Source organism: Sinocyclocheilus rhinocerous, unplaced genomic scaffold (assembly GCF_001515625.1).
Source record: "Sinocyclocheilus rhinocerous isolate Xijiao unplaced genomic scaffold, SAMN03320098_v1.1 scaffold657, whole genome shotgun sequence".
Classification (NCBI taxonomy): Eukaryota; Metazoa; Chordata; class Actinopteri; order Cypriniformes; family Cyprinidae; genus Sinocyclocheilus; species Sinocyclocheilus rhinocerous.
In genome coordinates this window covers 63,146-79,340 of record NW_015648616.1, presented here as the reverse complement: position 1 = coordinate 79,340, position 16,195 = coordinate 63,146, and the positions used below count along the sequence as shown (strand labels likewise).

Genomic DNA, 16,195 nt, shown 5'->3' with positions numbered 1-16,195 from the left:
TTAAACTGCATTTTAAGCCATTTAAACGCTCGTTTCTGTTCTGACATAGTTTGCATGTAAATTATCAACATGTTTGGAGATCCGTCACGATTATTCATGATCAAATTCAGGATGGAATGCAGGTTTGCATGCAAAAATAAAAAATAAATGGAAAATCTAAGTATTTGTTTCATGTCCTTGGACTTCTTTACGTTGATCTGGAGAATATAAGCGCTTTTGGGTTTTTACAGTCACTTTGCATTTTAGTAGCTGCCTTTTCACCTGTTTGGAGAGTGCGTAAAAACAACACACTCTTGATTATTTCGTACCGGGAATAGTTTGTCCATAAACGCTTTTGAGATGAGCAACGAGTGTTTCGAGCCGCGTTGGACATGTGCACTGCTGGCGATCCCTCAGAAGCCCGTTGGAGAGGAGCGCAACTTTGCTGCGTCTAGGAGATTCACCGGTGATCCATCATCTATCCAGCGCTGTGCAGGAACCACCGGGCGCGCAGGTGGACGCGCATCCCGTCGTTTCCAGAGCTTAACCGAGGCTTGCTTGGAGTAATGCCGGGCTCTTGGATCTGGGGTGCGCTGGGCAGGTTGGTGTGGCTCTCCTTACTTACGCCAAGCGCTTTGATAATGCTGCTTGTTCCCCCAGCATCTCTGGCGCATCCACAGCCATGTCAGATTCTGAAGAGGATCGGACACACGGTGAGAGTCGGAGCTCTGCACCTGCAGCCTCGAGTGTTCAGGCAGGATTCCCTCAGGGGGAGAGAACCGGACTGGGAAGCAGACAGAGAAACGTGGGAAGAGTGGGACACGATCACCCAAAGTGGGCACGAGCATGGCTGGAGGGGTATCAGGACTAAAAGCTCAGTGAACAACCCCCACAAGGCCTCCAAAAGTAAAACCGCGCTCAAACAAGTGGGTACGGACGCTGTGTTTCTACCTCGAGACTCTGTTATACTCGCTACAGAGAGCCTCAATCGAGTGGCGGGGCTTTTACCCTACAACCTCACCCTTGAGATAGTCATGGCCGTGGAAGCAGGACTTGGAGAATTACCTGCTTTCTCCTTTTCCTCCTCATCTACACCTGCCTGCGCAGATCCCGTGTCGTTCCTGCAAAGTGTTTGCCACACCGTCATCGTGCAAGGAGTTTCTGCCATCATCGCGTTCCCACAAAACAGGGACGAACTGGTGAAGTTGGAATTTATCGCCACGACGCTACAGATTCCAGTCATCAGCGTCGTCCAGAGCGAATTCAAACGCCAGAGTCAGGTGTGTTTATTTTTTAATGAGAAATACTAATGTTTACATGTATAGCATTGGTCTGCGTATAGTTTCTGGAGCTCCGTTTCTTTCATTTAGAAATGTAAATGATGTTGAGGGACTGCAATATACACAAGTGCAATTAGAGGACACATGTTGAAATGTTTGGAACTGAGGAATTGGATTGGAAGCATGCATGAATGGTCAACTATTTTAGTAGTTATTTGAGTTTTTTTGGATTATAAACAATACACTGCAGACTGAGTGAATGAATCTATGATGTGCGACCTCCTGCTTCTCAAATAAATGTGTATTTTCCCTTGTGATATGCATGTCAGATACAAAAATAATGTATTGTTTATCAAATATACAATACAAATGTTGACGATATCTTAAATTGAGAATGAGCTGAGAATATAGAATGACTTTAAGCTGCATATCAACACCCAAAATTGAATTGTCACTTTCATCAGACAATTATATATATATATATATAATTATATAACTCAATAACACAGCTGTAAAATGTTTTCTTTTTTTAAATTATCATATAAAATTAACATACACAAATACATACTGCATTTCATATTGCATGCATTTCTTAAGTTTCAAGTCCGTTATGTTATGACTCGGTTATTACAAATGTTGTTAAAAGCTTATATTTTTAAGTTGCAGTGTTAGGGGGTGTGAGTCATTGTGTAGTATATTTTTACAAAACGACAAATTAAATGTCAAAACTAATGACAGTGTTGTTGTTGAACATGTTTTATCCCCGCACTCTTACAAATAAAGGTTCTTTATTGGTATCATTTCCAAGAAGAACCGTAAACATTAATGGAATCTTTCCATTGCATTATAGTGGAAGAAGAAGGTTCTTCAGATTATAAAAAAAAAAGAAAGAAAGACATATTTTTTAAGAAGATGTTCTTTGCGTAACAACCAAAAATGGTTCTTTAATGGCTTTGTTGTTCTTTAATTATTTTTTTAAGAGTGCATGTCTCATATTTAGTGCATAAATCATAAATTCAGTGCTATTTATTAGTACAACTGGTGTTTTAATTACTGGTATCAAATGTTCACAATATATTTGCCTATATTTAAATCTTACTAGAACTGAATGTGTCTGATGAAAGGGTGGAATTGCTTTTAGGAAATGGAATTGGAAGTTTGTTATGACACCTACTGGATCAGTCAAAACCACAAATAAAACAGCTATTTAGATGGTGACACACAGTGTCTGTTAAAAATGTGTTTTGCTGAGCACCCTGAGGACTGAGCTGTTTGATATCTGATCTTTTGAAGTTAGCACCATCTTCTGGTCAGGTCTTTGTTTACGCGGTGTCTGTTATCTGTCCAAATAGCAATTAGTCTCTCAATGTGCTCGTTACTGAGCCTTACTGATTTCTGTCAAAACAGGAATTGTGCTCATAGATGGTGGATAAATACAAAACTCATCGTTTTCAACACAAAGGTTTCTGGGACCATTGCCATAACGGAATGCCTTGATCTTTATATATTTGGTTCTTCTCAATACTTAAATCTTAAGTAAAAGTCAGACATACATAAATAGAGATTTGTGGGTATGGTGAAATATGATAAAACACCTTCAATTTCTTTGATTGCATATCATTAAATACTGGATGGAAGGAAGGAAGGAAGAATGAAATAAAAAAAAAACATATTTTGAATGCTAAAACAGCAGACATTTACCATGTGTTACTGAATACGAATCAAAAATTTGAAATGTGAAGAAAAAAAGTCTACAGTTTGATGATGATGTAGTAATTGCCTATTTATTAAAACATCAGCAGCAAAACAGCCCAAAGGGAAAATCATTGTCAAGGTTTTGCAAAAACATGAGTTAACACAGAAAGGCTATTGACATTTTAATGTGTATTTAAATTAGGGATGCAATATCATTTTAAGAATCAAATTGTTAGATTCTTTCTAGAACTTGGCATTATTATTATTTTATTTGCTTGTTTGTTTGTTGTTGGTCATTATTTATTTTATTTTTTTAATGAGTATCTTTAGTATTCATGTAATTTTATAGTACATTAAAGTGAAACTTTTCATTTCGGAGATGTGTGTTTAATAGTTTAATGAATTGTATGAATTGTTAATTTAGTAAACATTACAAACTCTTTTCCTGAATCTAATTTTTTTCCTAAAGTTATGAACATCTGGTCTTATTTTGCCCATCTGTTATGAAAATTGTGACAGTAATAATTTCCATTGTAACACAGGTGACAATTAGATGTCTATATTATTAAAGAAAATTACAACAAGTATGTTATTTCACATCATTGGTGGTTTCATCATTTATCATTCCCAATTCCGTCTGGGATATTTTGAAGGTTTCAAGGTTACGAGAAGACAACCCGAAAGTCCATCAAGCCACTCTCCACAGGCCCGAAGAACTGGGCTGTATCAAATCACCCATCTTTACCCATTCATCTTCAAAGCTGCTGGAAACGCACATAATTGTGCTTTTTTTATGACACAGCCATTACCGCGGGAAGTAGGGGTGCTGGGGCTGCTGCAGCACCCCCTGGCTCAGAGCTAAAGAAAAAATGGGGGTGCTGGGGGTGCGGTGTTAAAAATAAATATTAAATTTAATAATTGCAGCCCCAGAGGAAATTAAATGGCTCGACTAAACATTTCATCTGGCAGTGTCTGTTAAGGTCTTGATTTCCTTAGCAGGACAATGTCATGTTATTAATAGCTATTATATTATTAAAACATTGAGATCCCAGACCTCGCGTAATTAATGTTTTTGGATTTCCTTAGTGGGCAACGTTTAGATGTTCGTTCCATATCTGAAATACTCTACATCCATATTTTGGTGGGAATGCCTGAGACTCAGTAGAGTCCTAGTCAGGGTTGCCAGGTCTGTGTAACAAAGCCAGCCCAACTGGTACTCAAAACTACTAACCACTAGTCCAATCGCATTCCTGCTTTCAGGGATTCCACCTCAGTCTAAATCACATATTAACCCACGGCAACAAAAGTTATGCTGGAAAATCACAGACTTGGCAACACTGCTCCTGGTCATGCTAATGTCCATCATCAAGTAACAGGAAAATAACACAATAAATCAGCATTGTGGTCCATTGGCCAATATCTCCTAACATTTCAAAAATAAGCAGATCATTGTGGTTAATTGCATGAGTTCTGTCTTCGGACAGAGCAACATGATGCAGTCAGATGCAGTTAATAAATGCAAGTTCAAAGCGTTTGAGGATGCTAATTGAACGGACTGTTTTCAGAGGATTTGTCAACTTTCAAATGTGTTGAACTAGTTTGAAGATTCTAAAATAGATGCATTTCTATTTCCATGCATCATAAATGGAACCAGAGAGCACTTAAAAGAAATTGTTTTCAGAAGCAAAGAACTGCGCACTTGGACATCATGTTGGAAATCTTAATATGTGTTTTCCTCAGAGGAGAATCTGCTTTAGAAACTCAATCTGCAAACATTTCTGGATGTCCTAAGTGGGCAACGTTTCCATATCTGAAATACTCTACATCTATATTTTGATGGGAATGCCTGAGACTCAATTGAGTTAATTAGCACTTTTGACTCGTGGTCAGGGTTGCCAGGTCTTTGTAACAAAACCAGCCCAATTGTGTTCCGGGGGGAAACGGCTATCAAAATCACTCCAAAATTGCATTCCAGGCAGAGTTTCACATGGACTAAAAAAAACAAGGAGTGGCAACAATATAAAAATAGACAAATTCTGCAGGAAAACCGCAGACTTGGCAACACTGCTCCTGGTCATGTTAATGCCCATCATCAAGTAACAGGTAAATCAAACAATTAAATTAGTATTTTGGTCCATTGACCTATATTTCCTAAAATTTCAACAACAACAAAAATAAGCAGATAATTGTGGTCAATTGTATGCATTTTGTTTTTGGATGGAGTAACATGATGTAGTCAAATATAAGTAATAAATGCTAGTTCAAAGCATTTGAAGATGCCAATTAAACAGATAAACAAACATTGGCCTGATTTGACAATTTTCAGAGGATTCATCAACTTTCAAATGTTTTAAACTAGTTTGAAATGCTGCCCCTCTAGATGCATCACAAATGGAACCAGAGAGCGCTTAAAGTAATTGTTTTCAGAAGCAAATAATTGCACACTTGGACATCATGTTGGAAATCTTAATATGTGTTTTCCTCAGAGGAGAATCTGCTTTAGAAACTCAATCTGCAAACAGAAGGAGACTCTTCCATCAAATCATGCATTTACGATAAATATCTGTTGGGCTTAAAACTCACGCCTTCCATCTGTTTGGCAGACAGGAAGGGATGTGTAAAATCAACTAGATGGAGAATAGTAAAAATAGTAAATACACTGTGATGGCCTAAAAAGGCCAACTGCGTTTATTAAAAGATGCATTCACGGAATGTTGTAATTACTATAGATGACAACCAGGATGTACTACTCTGGGCGGTTCACATCCTCGAACTAAGAACTGTTATGCCATTATGAATCATGATTTGATTCTTTGATTCCAGATGAACTAGTCGAAATTACCAGTTGACTAGTTGGATGTTTGACAAACAAGATCCGTAGTACTGTATATCCATCTCTTTGTAGTGATAACCTCATTTTTTTCTTCCCAACAGAACTCTCTCCATTTCCAGATGGCCATGCAAAACCCTCAAACCTCTCAAGCAGATCTCATCTTCTCCCTGCTGTCCATGAATAACTGGTATGATGTCAGTCTGGTGATGTGTCAACAGATGAATATTTCAGACTTTGTTTTCTTGCTCCATAACAACTCCAGATTTCATCTGGGGACAGTTCTCAAGATATCCACCAATGGCAGCTCCAAAAGTGACTTTCAAGTGTCCCTGCAAGTTAAACTAGAGTCCATTAAGGACTCGACATCTACTATAGTGACCTTTGGATGTGACATCAGGGATATAAGGCGAATCTTTACTACCATTGCAAAGTTTGGTCTGATTCTTCCTGATTACCACTGGATTATAGGAGACTCTCAGAATGTGGAGGAATTGCGGACAGAGGGGCTGCCCATGGGTCTTCTTGCACATGGTGGTATGGGTGAGCACTCGCTGGATCATTACGTCCAGGATGCTTTGGAGCTGGTGGCACGAGCGGTGGGATCGGCTGCCATTGTGTCTCCAGAACTGGCTCTAATTCCTGGCATCACAAATTGCCTGGCAAATCTTGAGACTAAAAATCTCACATCAGGAACCTTTCTGTCCAGGTATTTGATTTGATGCACTGCTTGACATTTTTTAATATTTGTGTTTAATATTTGTGATATTTCATAATAATTGTGGCATCACACGCTCCAAATGTGAAGGCTGCAACCAAAAAAAAAAAAATGCTTCTAAAATACACTCCTAAAAATAAAAGTTCTTTATCTGTGGTTCCATGAAGAACCTCTGCTTATTCAAACACCGAACTTCAAACCCATTGACACCAATTAGACGCAATGGGTGCTGTAATGCTCTTCTCATCTGGTGTGCGACCTCCTTTACCTTTTTCCCCACCAGCGTTTTTTTATTTTTTAATTTTTTTTAAATGTTGCCAGCCACTTCCAGCATTTTTGAGCATTTTCACAAAATTTTCATGGCCCCAGAATACTTTGTTGTATGAATATCCAAACATACAACATGTCAAAAGAAAGAACAGCACCTCTGCGTTTAAACAAAACAAAATGTTTTATTCAAGCTTCATGCATTCTTTTTTGTCAGAAAATAATTTGATACATCTGGCTCGGATTCAGAACAATGATCAAAACATAGATGAAGTAGATTGCTTCCATCAACTTCCCCAAAGCTTCACAGTCTTAAACCACTTCCTGGACTGACATTTCATTCAGTAACATTGGGCAGTTTTGATTTATATGCTGTTTAATGCTTGATGATCATGTTAATTTACATATGCATCTGCTTGTTTCTGCTTCTTCTTCACTGTATTTTGATACAGAGATTCAGTACTCTTTCTGAAAATGTGTAATAGTGCCTCCTACTGTATACCACAGAAAGCCGGAAAATTCAGAGTTATTGGCATCTGTGGTTCCATGAAGAACCTTTAACATCATCCACACAACCTTTCCATGGCATTAAAGGTTCTTTATAGTGGAAAAAGGTTAATTATTAAATTGTTCTTCACACTAAAAAAAAAAAAGTTATTTTTAAAAGTATTCACCGAAAGGTTCTTTGAGTTACCCAAAATAGTTTTTCGATGGCATCACGGTAAAACCTCCTTTTTGAAACCTTTATTTTTAAGAGTATATCTTCTTTTGGCTTAAGTTTGCACAGAAGACAACCTCATAATGCATTTAATCTTCAATTACTAATAAAAATAGCTCAGTCAAATAATAAAAAAAAAGACTATTTTATCCAATATTTGGGTGTGTAATGTTTTTATGCTTGTTGGAGTGTCTTGTCATCAGCTTAGCAATATGTTAAAATCAAACAAATACCAAACATATTGGAATTAAAGATTCCTGTGCACTTAAAGGGATAGTTCACCCCAAAATGAAAATTTGATGTTTATCTGCTTACCCCCAGGGCATCCTGGGGTAGGTGACTTTGTTTCTTCAGTAGAACACAAACTGAGCAATCAACCATAACTTCAGGCGAGCAGGCTCAGAAGTTGGGAATATGTGGAAAGTCACCGCTCCCGAATGAGTTCGTGCGAGAGAAAGTAATCTTTTAGTTTGTAAGTCACAACGGCTGGAGTTAAAAATCTCCGTTTGTGTTCTACTGAAGAAACAAAGTCACCTACATCTTGGATGCCCTGGGGGTAAGCAGATAAACATCACATTTTCATTTTTGGGTGAACTATCCCTTTAAGGAGTGCTACTTGTGTGACACAAATACTTGCTGAGTAGGTAAAATGTTCCAAAAAAGTCATTCAATTCCATTTAATTTAAAATGGACAACAAGGCAGGAACTGAGCTACTCTTGCAATTTCCACCAGCCTTTCAGGAAGGTTAGTTTTCACATGATGTAAAATACCCAGAGACATTACTGAACACGAATTACATGTAAAAAATAAAATAAAAAAAAAAGAGAGAGAGAGTGAAGATAAAGTGAAGAATTATATAGTGACTTCTGGTAATATGGGACTTGAATACTGCACGTCTGCATATTCTATAAGGATTATCCTCTTCATCCACAGTCGAGAGGGTTTTTTTTCTGAATATGTCAACAGAATTGAGCAAAAAGCAAACAAAACATTCTCATAGTGAGCAAGAAAAGGCAAAGAAAAGAAAAGGTTAGTGCTATGAAAAGCAGTAAGACACGACATTAGCCTGTTGGCAAACACGCTCAGAGAGACAGCATATCAAGAGCGTTTTCTCCAACACTGCACTGTCAGGAAACAACTCCGCCAACGTCCAAGCAAACTACCTCAGGGCTTGAATTTCACATGCTCAGCACTCCTATCATTACTGATTTAAAAGAGTTACCGTTAGCTACACCACTGCAGAAAAAAAAAATGACAAAACTAAATTGAAGATAGTACGGTAATAAGACGGTGATAATATTCCCTAAACTGAAAGGTCAGTCAAGTAGCTAAATAGCACATCTTACCCACCGGGAAGTGGGTTTACTGTGAGATTGAAGCATTAAAGATAAAATGACAAGGCATTCACATATGTAACTTCTGTAATGCTACATATTTTCAAATGCAATAGAATATCCAGTAAAAATAATCAGTGTTAGGGAAGCTAATATGAGCCTTTAGATTTCCAAGTTAATAATAATTGAAGGCGGTTAATCTGCATATAAATGCTAGTAGTAAAAGTAGCATCATCAACTGGAGCCATTTAAGTGGCAGTATATTATAAGTATATCATACGATACAGCCTAGTTTATCTTTTGCAATTAGAATAGTATTTATGTGGCACAAAACAATAAGGGTCTCACAAAAACAAACAAAAAAAGTATATAAATACATTTAAATACTCCAAGTCTGTTGTTTTAGAGAAATGTGCACTGATGAATAGTTCAAAGTAAAGGTCCGTTCATACCAAGATTAATAGCTATAATGATAACTATTTTAGCATTCACACCAATGCACAATAACATTCTGATTACACTCTAAAAAATATAACTCAGTGTTGGGTAAAATATGGACAAACACAGCGACTTGTAGTTTTATTTAAATCAACTATTGTTTATAAAAATTACTTTATGGCTGGCTGAAAATGAGCCCAGAATAGGTTGTAAATTAAAAATTAGACACATAATTTCTAGAGGCATCAGCAATAATCAAAAGGTGAACATTTATTAATAAGCCATTTAAAATATATGTACATTTATTATTTATTCAGTTTATTAAGAAATGTCCATTTATTGAACATATGAATAAATGTTAATTTCCAACCTATTTTGGGTTCATTTTAAGCAAGAAATATAGTAATTTTTAAGCAATAGTTGAGTTAAATAAAACTAAAAATAAAACATTTACCCAAACCGCTGGGTCAAAACAGCCCATTCGCTGGGTTTGTCCTTATTTCACCCAGTGCTAGGTTGTATTTAACCCAGCATTTTTGAGAGTGTATTATGTGTGCTGCAGTTTTGTCATCTGCCGCTTTAAATGCTTGAGCTCTTTAAAGTTAGATGGATTCTGATTGGTTGTTCATCAGCTGGAGGAAAAAAATAAACATTCTGAATCTGAATGATATTGTTTCTCTGCCCGTTATCGTTAAAGCTGTGATGAGGAATTCCCAATTCTCAAAGAATTTGAACGATTATTTAAACTTTACAGTTATCATCCTCGGTGTGAACGGACCTTTAGATCAGACACATTTTGTTGTAAAAGTAAATCAGGTTCGTTTTGCTTTGACATTGCATTTGTCAGAATTAGATTGGATGAATTTCTATGGATTGCAATGATATATGATTTTCTTATATTTTTTAGATACATGGCCAGCACGTCTTTTGACGGCCTAAGCGGCTACGTCAATGTTCAGGAGGAATCAACCATCATCTCTGAAAGCCATCACTTCATCTGGAATCTCCAGCATGACCCAATAGGCAAGCCAATGTGGACGCGCCTCGGCAGCTGGAAGCAAGGCAGAGTGGTTATGGATTACGGAGTTTGGCCTAATAAGAGACAGTCTCAGACAGGAGTGGACTGGAGGCATTCCTCACGTCTACACTTGCGCGTCGTCACCCTGGTAGAACATCCGTTTGTCTTCACCCGAGACGTTGATGAAGAAGGCCTGTGCCTGGCTGGTCAGCTGTGCCTTGACCCCCTAACAAATGACACAGCCTTATTGGAAAGCCTTTTTAAGGGTTTGCAAGGTGCCAACGACAGCGTCCCCATGGAGTTTAAAAAATGTTGTTATGGATATTGCATTGATCTTTTGGAGAAGCTGGCGGAGGACATGGGCTTTGACTTTGACCTCTACATCGTGGGAGATGGGAAATATGGAGCTTACAAGAACGGTCGCTGGACGGGGCTGGTCGGGGACCTCATGAGCGGGGCGGCACATCTGGCTGTCACTTCCTTTAGCATCAACTCAGCACGCAGTCAGGTCATCGACTTCACCAGCCCCTTCTTCTCCACCAGTCTGGGAATCCTCGTCAGGACTAGGGATACGGCCGCTCCCATCGGCGCCTTCATGTGGCCCCTGCACTGGAGTATGTGGCTGGGAATATTTGTGTCTTTACACGTGACGGCCGTGTTCCTGACCTTGTACGAGTGGAAAAGCCCATTCGGCATGACTCCGAAGGGAAGGAACAGGGACCGTGTCTTTTCTTTCTCCTCTGCGCTAAATGTTTGCTACGCAATCTTATTTGGCAGGACTGCCTCCATTAAGCCGCCAAAGTGTTGGACCGGCAGATTCCTCATGAACCTCTGGGCCATTTTCTGTTTGTTCTGTCTTTCCACATACACGGCTAATCTCGCCGCTGTCATGGTTGGTGAGAAAACCTACGAGCAACTCTCAGGTATACATGATCCCAAGGTAAGAGCAACTTATGCTTATCATTTTCAAATTATGTCAAAGACTGGCAGGCTTAAGAGGTTACAAATATACTTCCTGGTTGATGAAACCGATCCTCTTGTTTTTCAAGCTCCACCATCCATCACAAGGTTTCCGCTTCGGAACCGTTCGGGAGAGCAGCGCTGAGGACTATGTGAAAAAAAGCTTCCCAGAGATGCATGAATACATGAGACGATATAATGTCCCTGCAACCCCTGATGGGATAGATCTTCTTAAGTAAGTCGTAATCGTTATTGCAAAGTGGCATCGATCATTGAAGCTGCACTAATTTACTGGATGCCCTCTACCATGTCCTTCTTAGATGGCTTTGGCCTTCTTGCAGTGTCGTGCAAATCCATGTGGTTTCACTGTATAAGACTGGGAATGAATAGACTTGACTAATGTTTAGACTGTGTTGAAAACACACATTCCTACTGATTGAATGATCTGGGTGCATGGCTGCAAAGCCCACATTTTACATGCAAAAAATATTCCTTATTACTAACTGCATTGCTGGAATGTCTGACAATACACGCAAAACATATATTCCTTCATTGCGAAGTATACATTCTAAATATCAAGCAATACATATATTAAAAATCATATATATTTTTAAATGCGAAATGTCAGATGTTTAAATATATTTTCATAAATATATTTAATCATTTATTTTCAATCATTTTCAGTTTGTCCAAAATATATTTAAAAAATATATATTTTTCATTTACTCAATTAATTTTATTGCCCATTTTGTAATATATTTTGGCATTTAAATGTTTAAATATATTTAGCATTTATCTGAAAAATATTATTTTTTTAAATAACAATCCATGTTGGGGAAGCAAGTAGGTCATTTCTGTTATGCCGTACCTCTTGAACCCTTAAAATAAAAATAAAAAGTAGGATTGTGCTGTAATGTAGGGAAGTAGTTATGACAAGGGCAGGGCACTTAAACCAAAAGATTTGTGAGCTAAAGTTGTTGCTGTTGCTTATTGATGGATGGACAGAATGGAAAATGTAGGACATGGAAAACAACGACAACCTGATCATAAAATTAAAAAAAATTAAAAAATTAAAAAAAATAAATAAATAAAAAAATAAATAAAAACAAATAAAATAAAATAAAATAAAATAAAATAAAATAAAATAAAATAAAATAAAATAAAATAAAATAAAATATAAAATAAAATACAATTTTGTTTTATTAATACTTATTTTTTAATAATTGTAGAAATGCACAAGCACATAAGCTAGACTCTCCAGATGTCACTTGAGTGTTCGACAGGCCACACTTAACTAAATTTAGAAGAGGTTTTCCTCCTTTCATATCCTCTGTTGCAAGTCTGAAACTCCTCTTTTGAGTTTCCACAACCTTCGGGACATGATTTGATGCAGTCCTCAAATCAGACCACATACTCCAAAATATTGGCACAGTGTATAATTCCTTCAAGCAGGGCAGAATGAATAGATTTCAGGAGAAGTAGATGAAATTTGCAATATTTTCCTAAGAAGGTTAGCCAGGTCTCTCTTTTTAAATCAATCCAGCACGTGTTTTTGCAAGATAACATACATTTCGAATCGCATAGGATAAACAAGAATGTAACTGCTAGTAGTAAATTGGCCTTCTGTGTTCCCTTCTGCAAGCGTGTAGGTATCAAAACATCAAAACCAATTTTAAAAGTTCATATTGTGAATGTCTGAATGTCTGAATGCAGCAAATGTCATTATATAATAGCAAACTGTATGATGCCATTCCAGGGATGATCCCCAAAAGCTGGATGCTTTTATAATGGACAAAGCACTTTTAGATTATGAAGTGTCTATTGATGCAGACTGCAAGACGCTGACAGTGGGAAAGCCTTTTGCGATTGAAGGCTAGTAAATGCATGCTTCTCACTTATTATTGTTTCTAAGTTATGGAGTGAATGAACTACTGTGCACATGCTGATAAAAAAATTTATTTCCCATCCATCCACAGGCTATGGCATTGGGCTCAAACAGAACTCTCCTCTCACCTCAAATATCTCTGAGCTGGTCAGTCAGTACAAATCTGATGGATTTATGGACATGCTGCATGATAAGTGGTATAAGGTGGTACCCTGCGGTAAAAGAAGCTTTGCAGTCACAGAGGTGAGTCTGATACTGAACTGATAATTGAACTGCTGGTTTGGTCCGGTCAGAGGAGAACTGGCCCCCACTGAACTGAGCTGAATGAAGACATCACTGATTCAATGATGAACTGTCTTTAACTGGAAAATTAGTGTTTACTATTGTCATTTTGCATTATTGACACACTATTTTCCTAATTAATGCTGTTCAGTTGCTTTGACACAATCTGTATTGTTAAAAGCGCTATATAAATAAAGGTGACTTGACTTGACTTGACTTGATACAAACTCAAAAATCAGAGAAGCTGTCATTTTGAAGATGTTCACTCAAGAAAGTGGATCTATCTAAATGACTTGATGACACATTTCCTTTCGAATCAGGAGCAGCAGATAGTAGGGGCTGTCTATTTTGTTAGGACTGAAAATAACAACTTTTTAAAATGAATTTGTGTTAAGGGGCCGTTCACGCCGAATGCGTTTTTCCATTCCAGTGCACTACTTTTCCATAGTTTTTCTAGAGAGCTCTGAGTGAAGAGGAACGTTTTCAGAGGATAATAGCTATGATTTGTTCCTCGTAGAAGACTTGGAATAGAGTGCACAAGTCATTCAAACTACTTCTGTTGATGGTTTAATGGTGTTAATCTTTCTTTGCCTTTAAAAATGTCTACTTATATAGACATCTCATTTTGTGTCTTACAGAATAAGCTAAACAATATGTGACCCTGGAGCACAAAAGCAGTCTTAAGTCGCTGGGGTATATTTGTAGCAATAGCCAAAAATGCATTGTATGGGTTAAAGTGATTGATTTTTCTTTTATGCCAAAAATCATTAAGATATTAAGTAAAGATTATGTTACATGAAGATATTTTGTAAATGTCCTACTGTAAATATATTAAAATGTAATTTTTGATTAGTAATATGCATTGCTAAGAACTTCATTTGGACAACTCTAAAGGTGATTTTCTCAATATTTAGATTTTTTTGCACCCTCAGATTCCAGATTTTCAAATAGTTGTATCTCGGCCAAATATTGTCCTATCCTAACAAACCATACATCAATGGAAATCTTATTTATTCAGCTTTCAGATGTTACATAAATCTCAATTTCGAAAAATTGACCCTTCTGACTGGTTTTGTGGTCCAGGGTCACATATGGAGTTTTATGGAACTAAATACTGACAAAATTGCATTCCTCTTTTCTAACCTTGACTTTCTGTTGTCATCCTCAGACGTTACAGATGGGGATAAAGCACTTCTCAGGGTTATTTGTCATGCTGTGCGTTGGAGTGGCCTTGTCTCTGCTCACCACACTGGGTGAACACATCGTCCATCGCTGCCTGATACCCAGAATGCAGCAGTCGTCACAGCATAAATACTGGCTTCACACCAGTCAAGTAAGTTCATTTGCACAATTCCACGCTGGTTATATTACACATAATTGCATGTCATCTTGGTGACTCGTTGTAGCATTAAAGAAAAGCTTTGCTCATTACTCACTTTGTAATTCTCAACGCCACTTTTCTTTAACAACACTTAATTTAATTGTTTTTTCAGCGATTACATCGAGCACTTAACCCGACTTTCAAAGAAGACAAATTACAGACGGTTGCAACACCGGAGAAAAGGTAAACTGCTTTCATAACAAATGAGCTTTTGAATAATGTCTAGCATTAAAGCAACATGGAAGTGCTAAAGTAGTGCCATTCTCAGGAAACTTTGCTATTTCAAAGCATTATAAAAAGTGAAATCTAAATGGATTGATCTTTCTGACATCATATGAATCAAACAAAATAAAGATTATCTTACAAGTTTACCAGTATTTTGTTGTAAGTCCTTTAATATGCTTTACTTATAACTATATTTTGTTTAAAGTACTGTTCGCTTCTGATATATTATTAGTAATTAAAGACATCTTTAAAGCAATATTTTAATTTAAAAATGAGAATTGTCATAATTTACTGTACTTACCCTCATGCCACTCTAAACAATCAGTGCTATTTCAGTGTTATTTTTATATTATTATTCATTATTAAGAATTTAGTAATATTTTCAATTAGCTTTTTATTTTTATGCTAATTTTAGCTTTAGCAATTCTTGCAATATGTTATGCGTTTTTATCATTTTTATTAGATTTTGTTTTCAGTTTTATTCCTATTTAGCTTTATTTTTTATTTCAGTTTTGGTTTTAATAATTGAAGAACTTCAGCTTAGGCTACATTTCTAAAATATATGTAGTTTTTTTTTATTTTAAGTTCAAGTATTTAATCTAATGTTTTGCTATTGATATTGATATTTTGTTTCAGCTTTAGTTTAATTAAAAATAAACTTGCTGCTATTTTTCATGCAATTACAATGAACAGGAACTTTCAAGCTTCAAAAATGACATCAATCACCATAAAAGTAGCACGTCTTTTAAAGTCATTATTTGTTGATCTTTGTCAGACTAGTTTTGTGAAACAGATCAGGCAGTTAATTTAAGATTTGACTTACAAGAACACATAATTCATGATGGCTGCATCTCTCAGGAACATGCCAAGGAAATCTTGGTTAGATGTGAAGATTTTAAGCTATTATATGGCTTCAGAACACTTGGTATAAACAAATAAAAACAGATCAGTTTTGTTGCATATGCATGGAAAGACCAGTCAAAAATTCTCTCTTTGTATTGTACAGAATAAAGTCCTTATAAACAATGTTTTTCATTACAACTAGAACAAATGCAGAGTTCTGGCATGAAACTCTAGATGGCGCAGTCCGATAGGTCTAACTCAATCTGACCTAATGATATCATTATCACATGGCACAGCTGATTGGTTCTCTCCTGTATCGGTAGCCAATGAGCTCGCTGCTC

General features: G+C 36.8%; 1 protein-coding gene across 1 annotated transcript in view; it reads left to right on the top strand.

Moving 5' to 3' along the window:
- Positions 1 to 545: 545 nt before the first annotated feature.
- Positions 546 to 16,195, top strand: part of LOC107710005 (glutamate receptor ionotropic, NMDA 3A-like) — a 16,852-nt gene continuing 1,202 nt past the window's right edge. Inside the window, exons 1-8 of the mRNA XM_016514682.1 lie at positions 546 to 1,259; positions 5,889 to 6,493; positions 10,168 to 11,218; positions 11,328 to 11,473; positions 12,995 to 13,110; positions 13,215 to 13,366; positions 14,574 to 14,738; positions 14,899 to 14,969. Of these exons, the coding sequence (XP_016370168.1) occupies positions 546 to 1,259; positions 5,889 to 6,493; positions 10,168 to 11,218; positions 11,328 to 11,473; positions 12,995 to 13,110; positions 13,215 to 13,366; positions 14,574 to 14,738; positions 14,899 to 14,969 (3,020 nt within the window). The remainder of the gene's footprint in view (positions 1,260 to 5,888; positions 6,494 to 10,167; positions 11,219 to 11,327; positions 11,474 to 12,994; positions 13,111 to 13,214; positions 13,367 to 14,573; positions 14,739 to 14,898; positions 14,970 to 16,195) is intronic.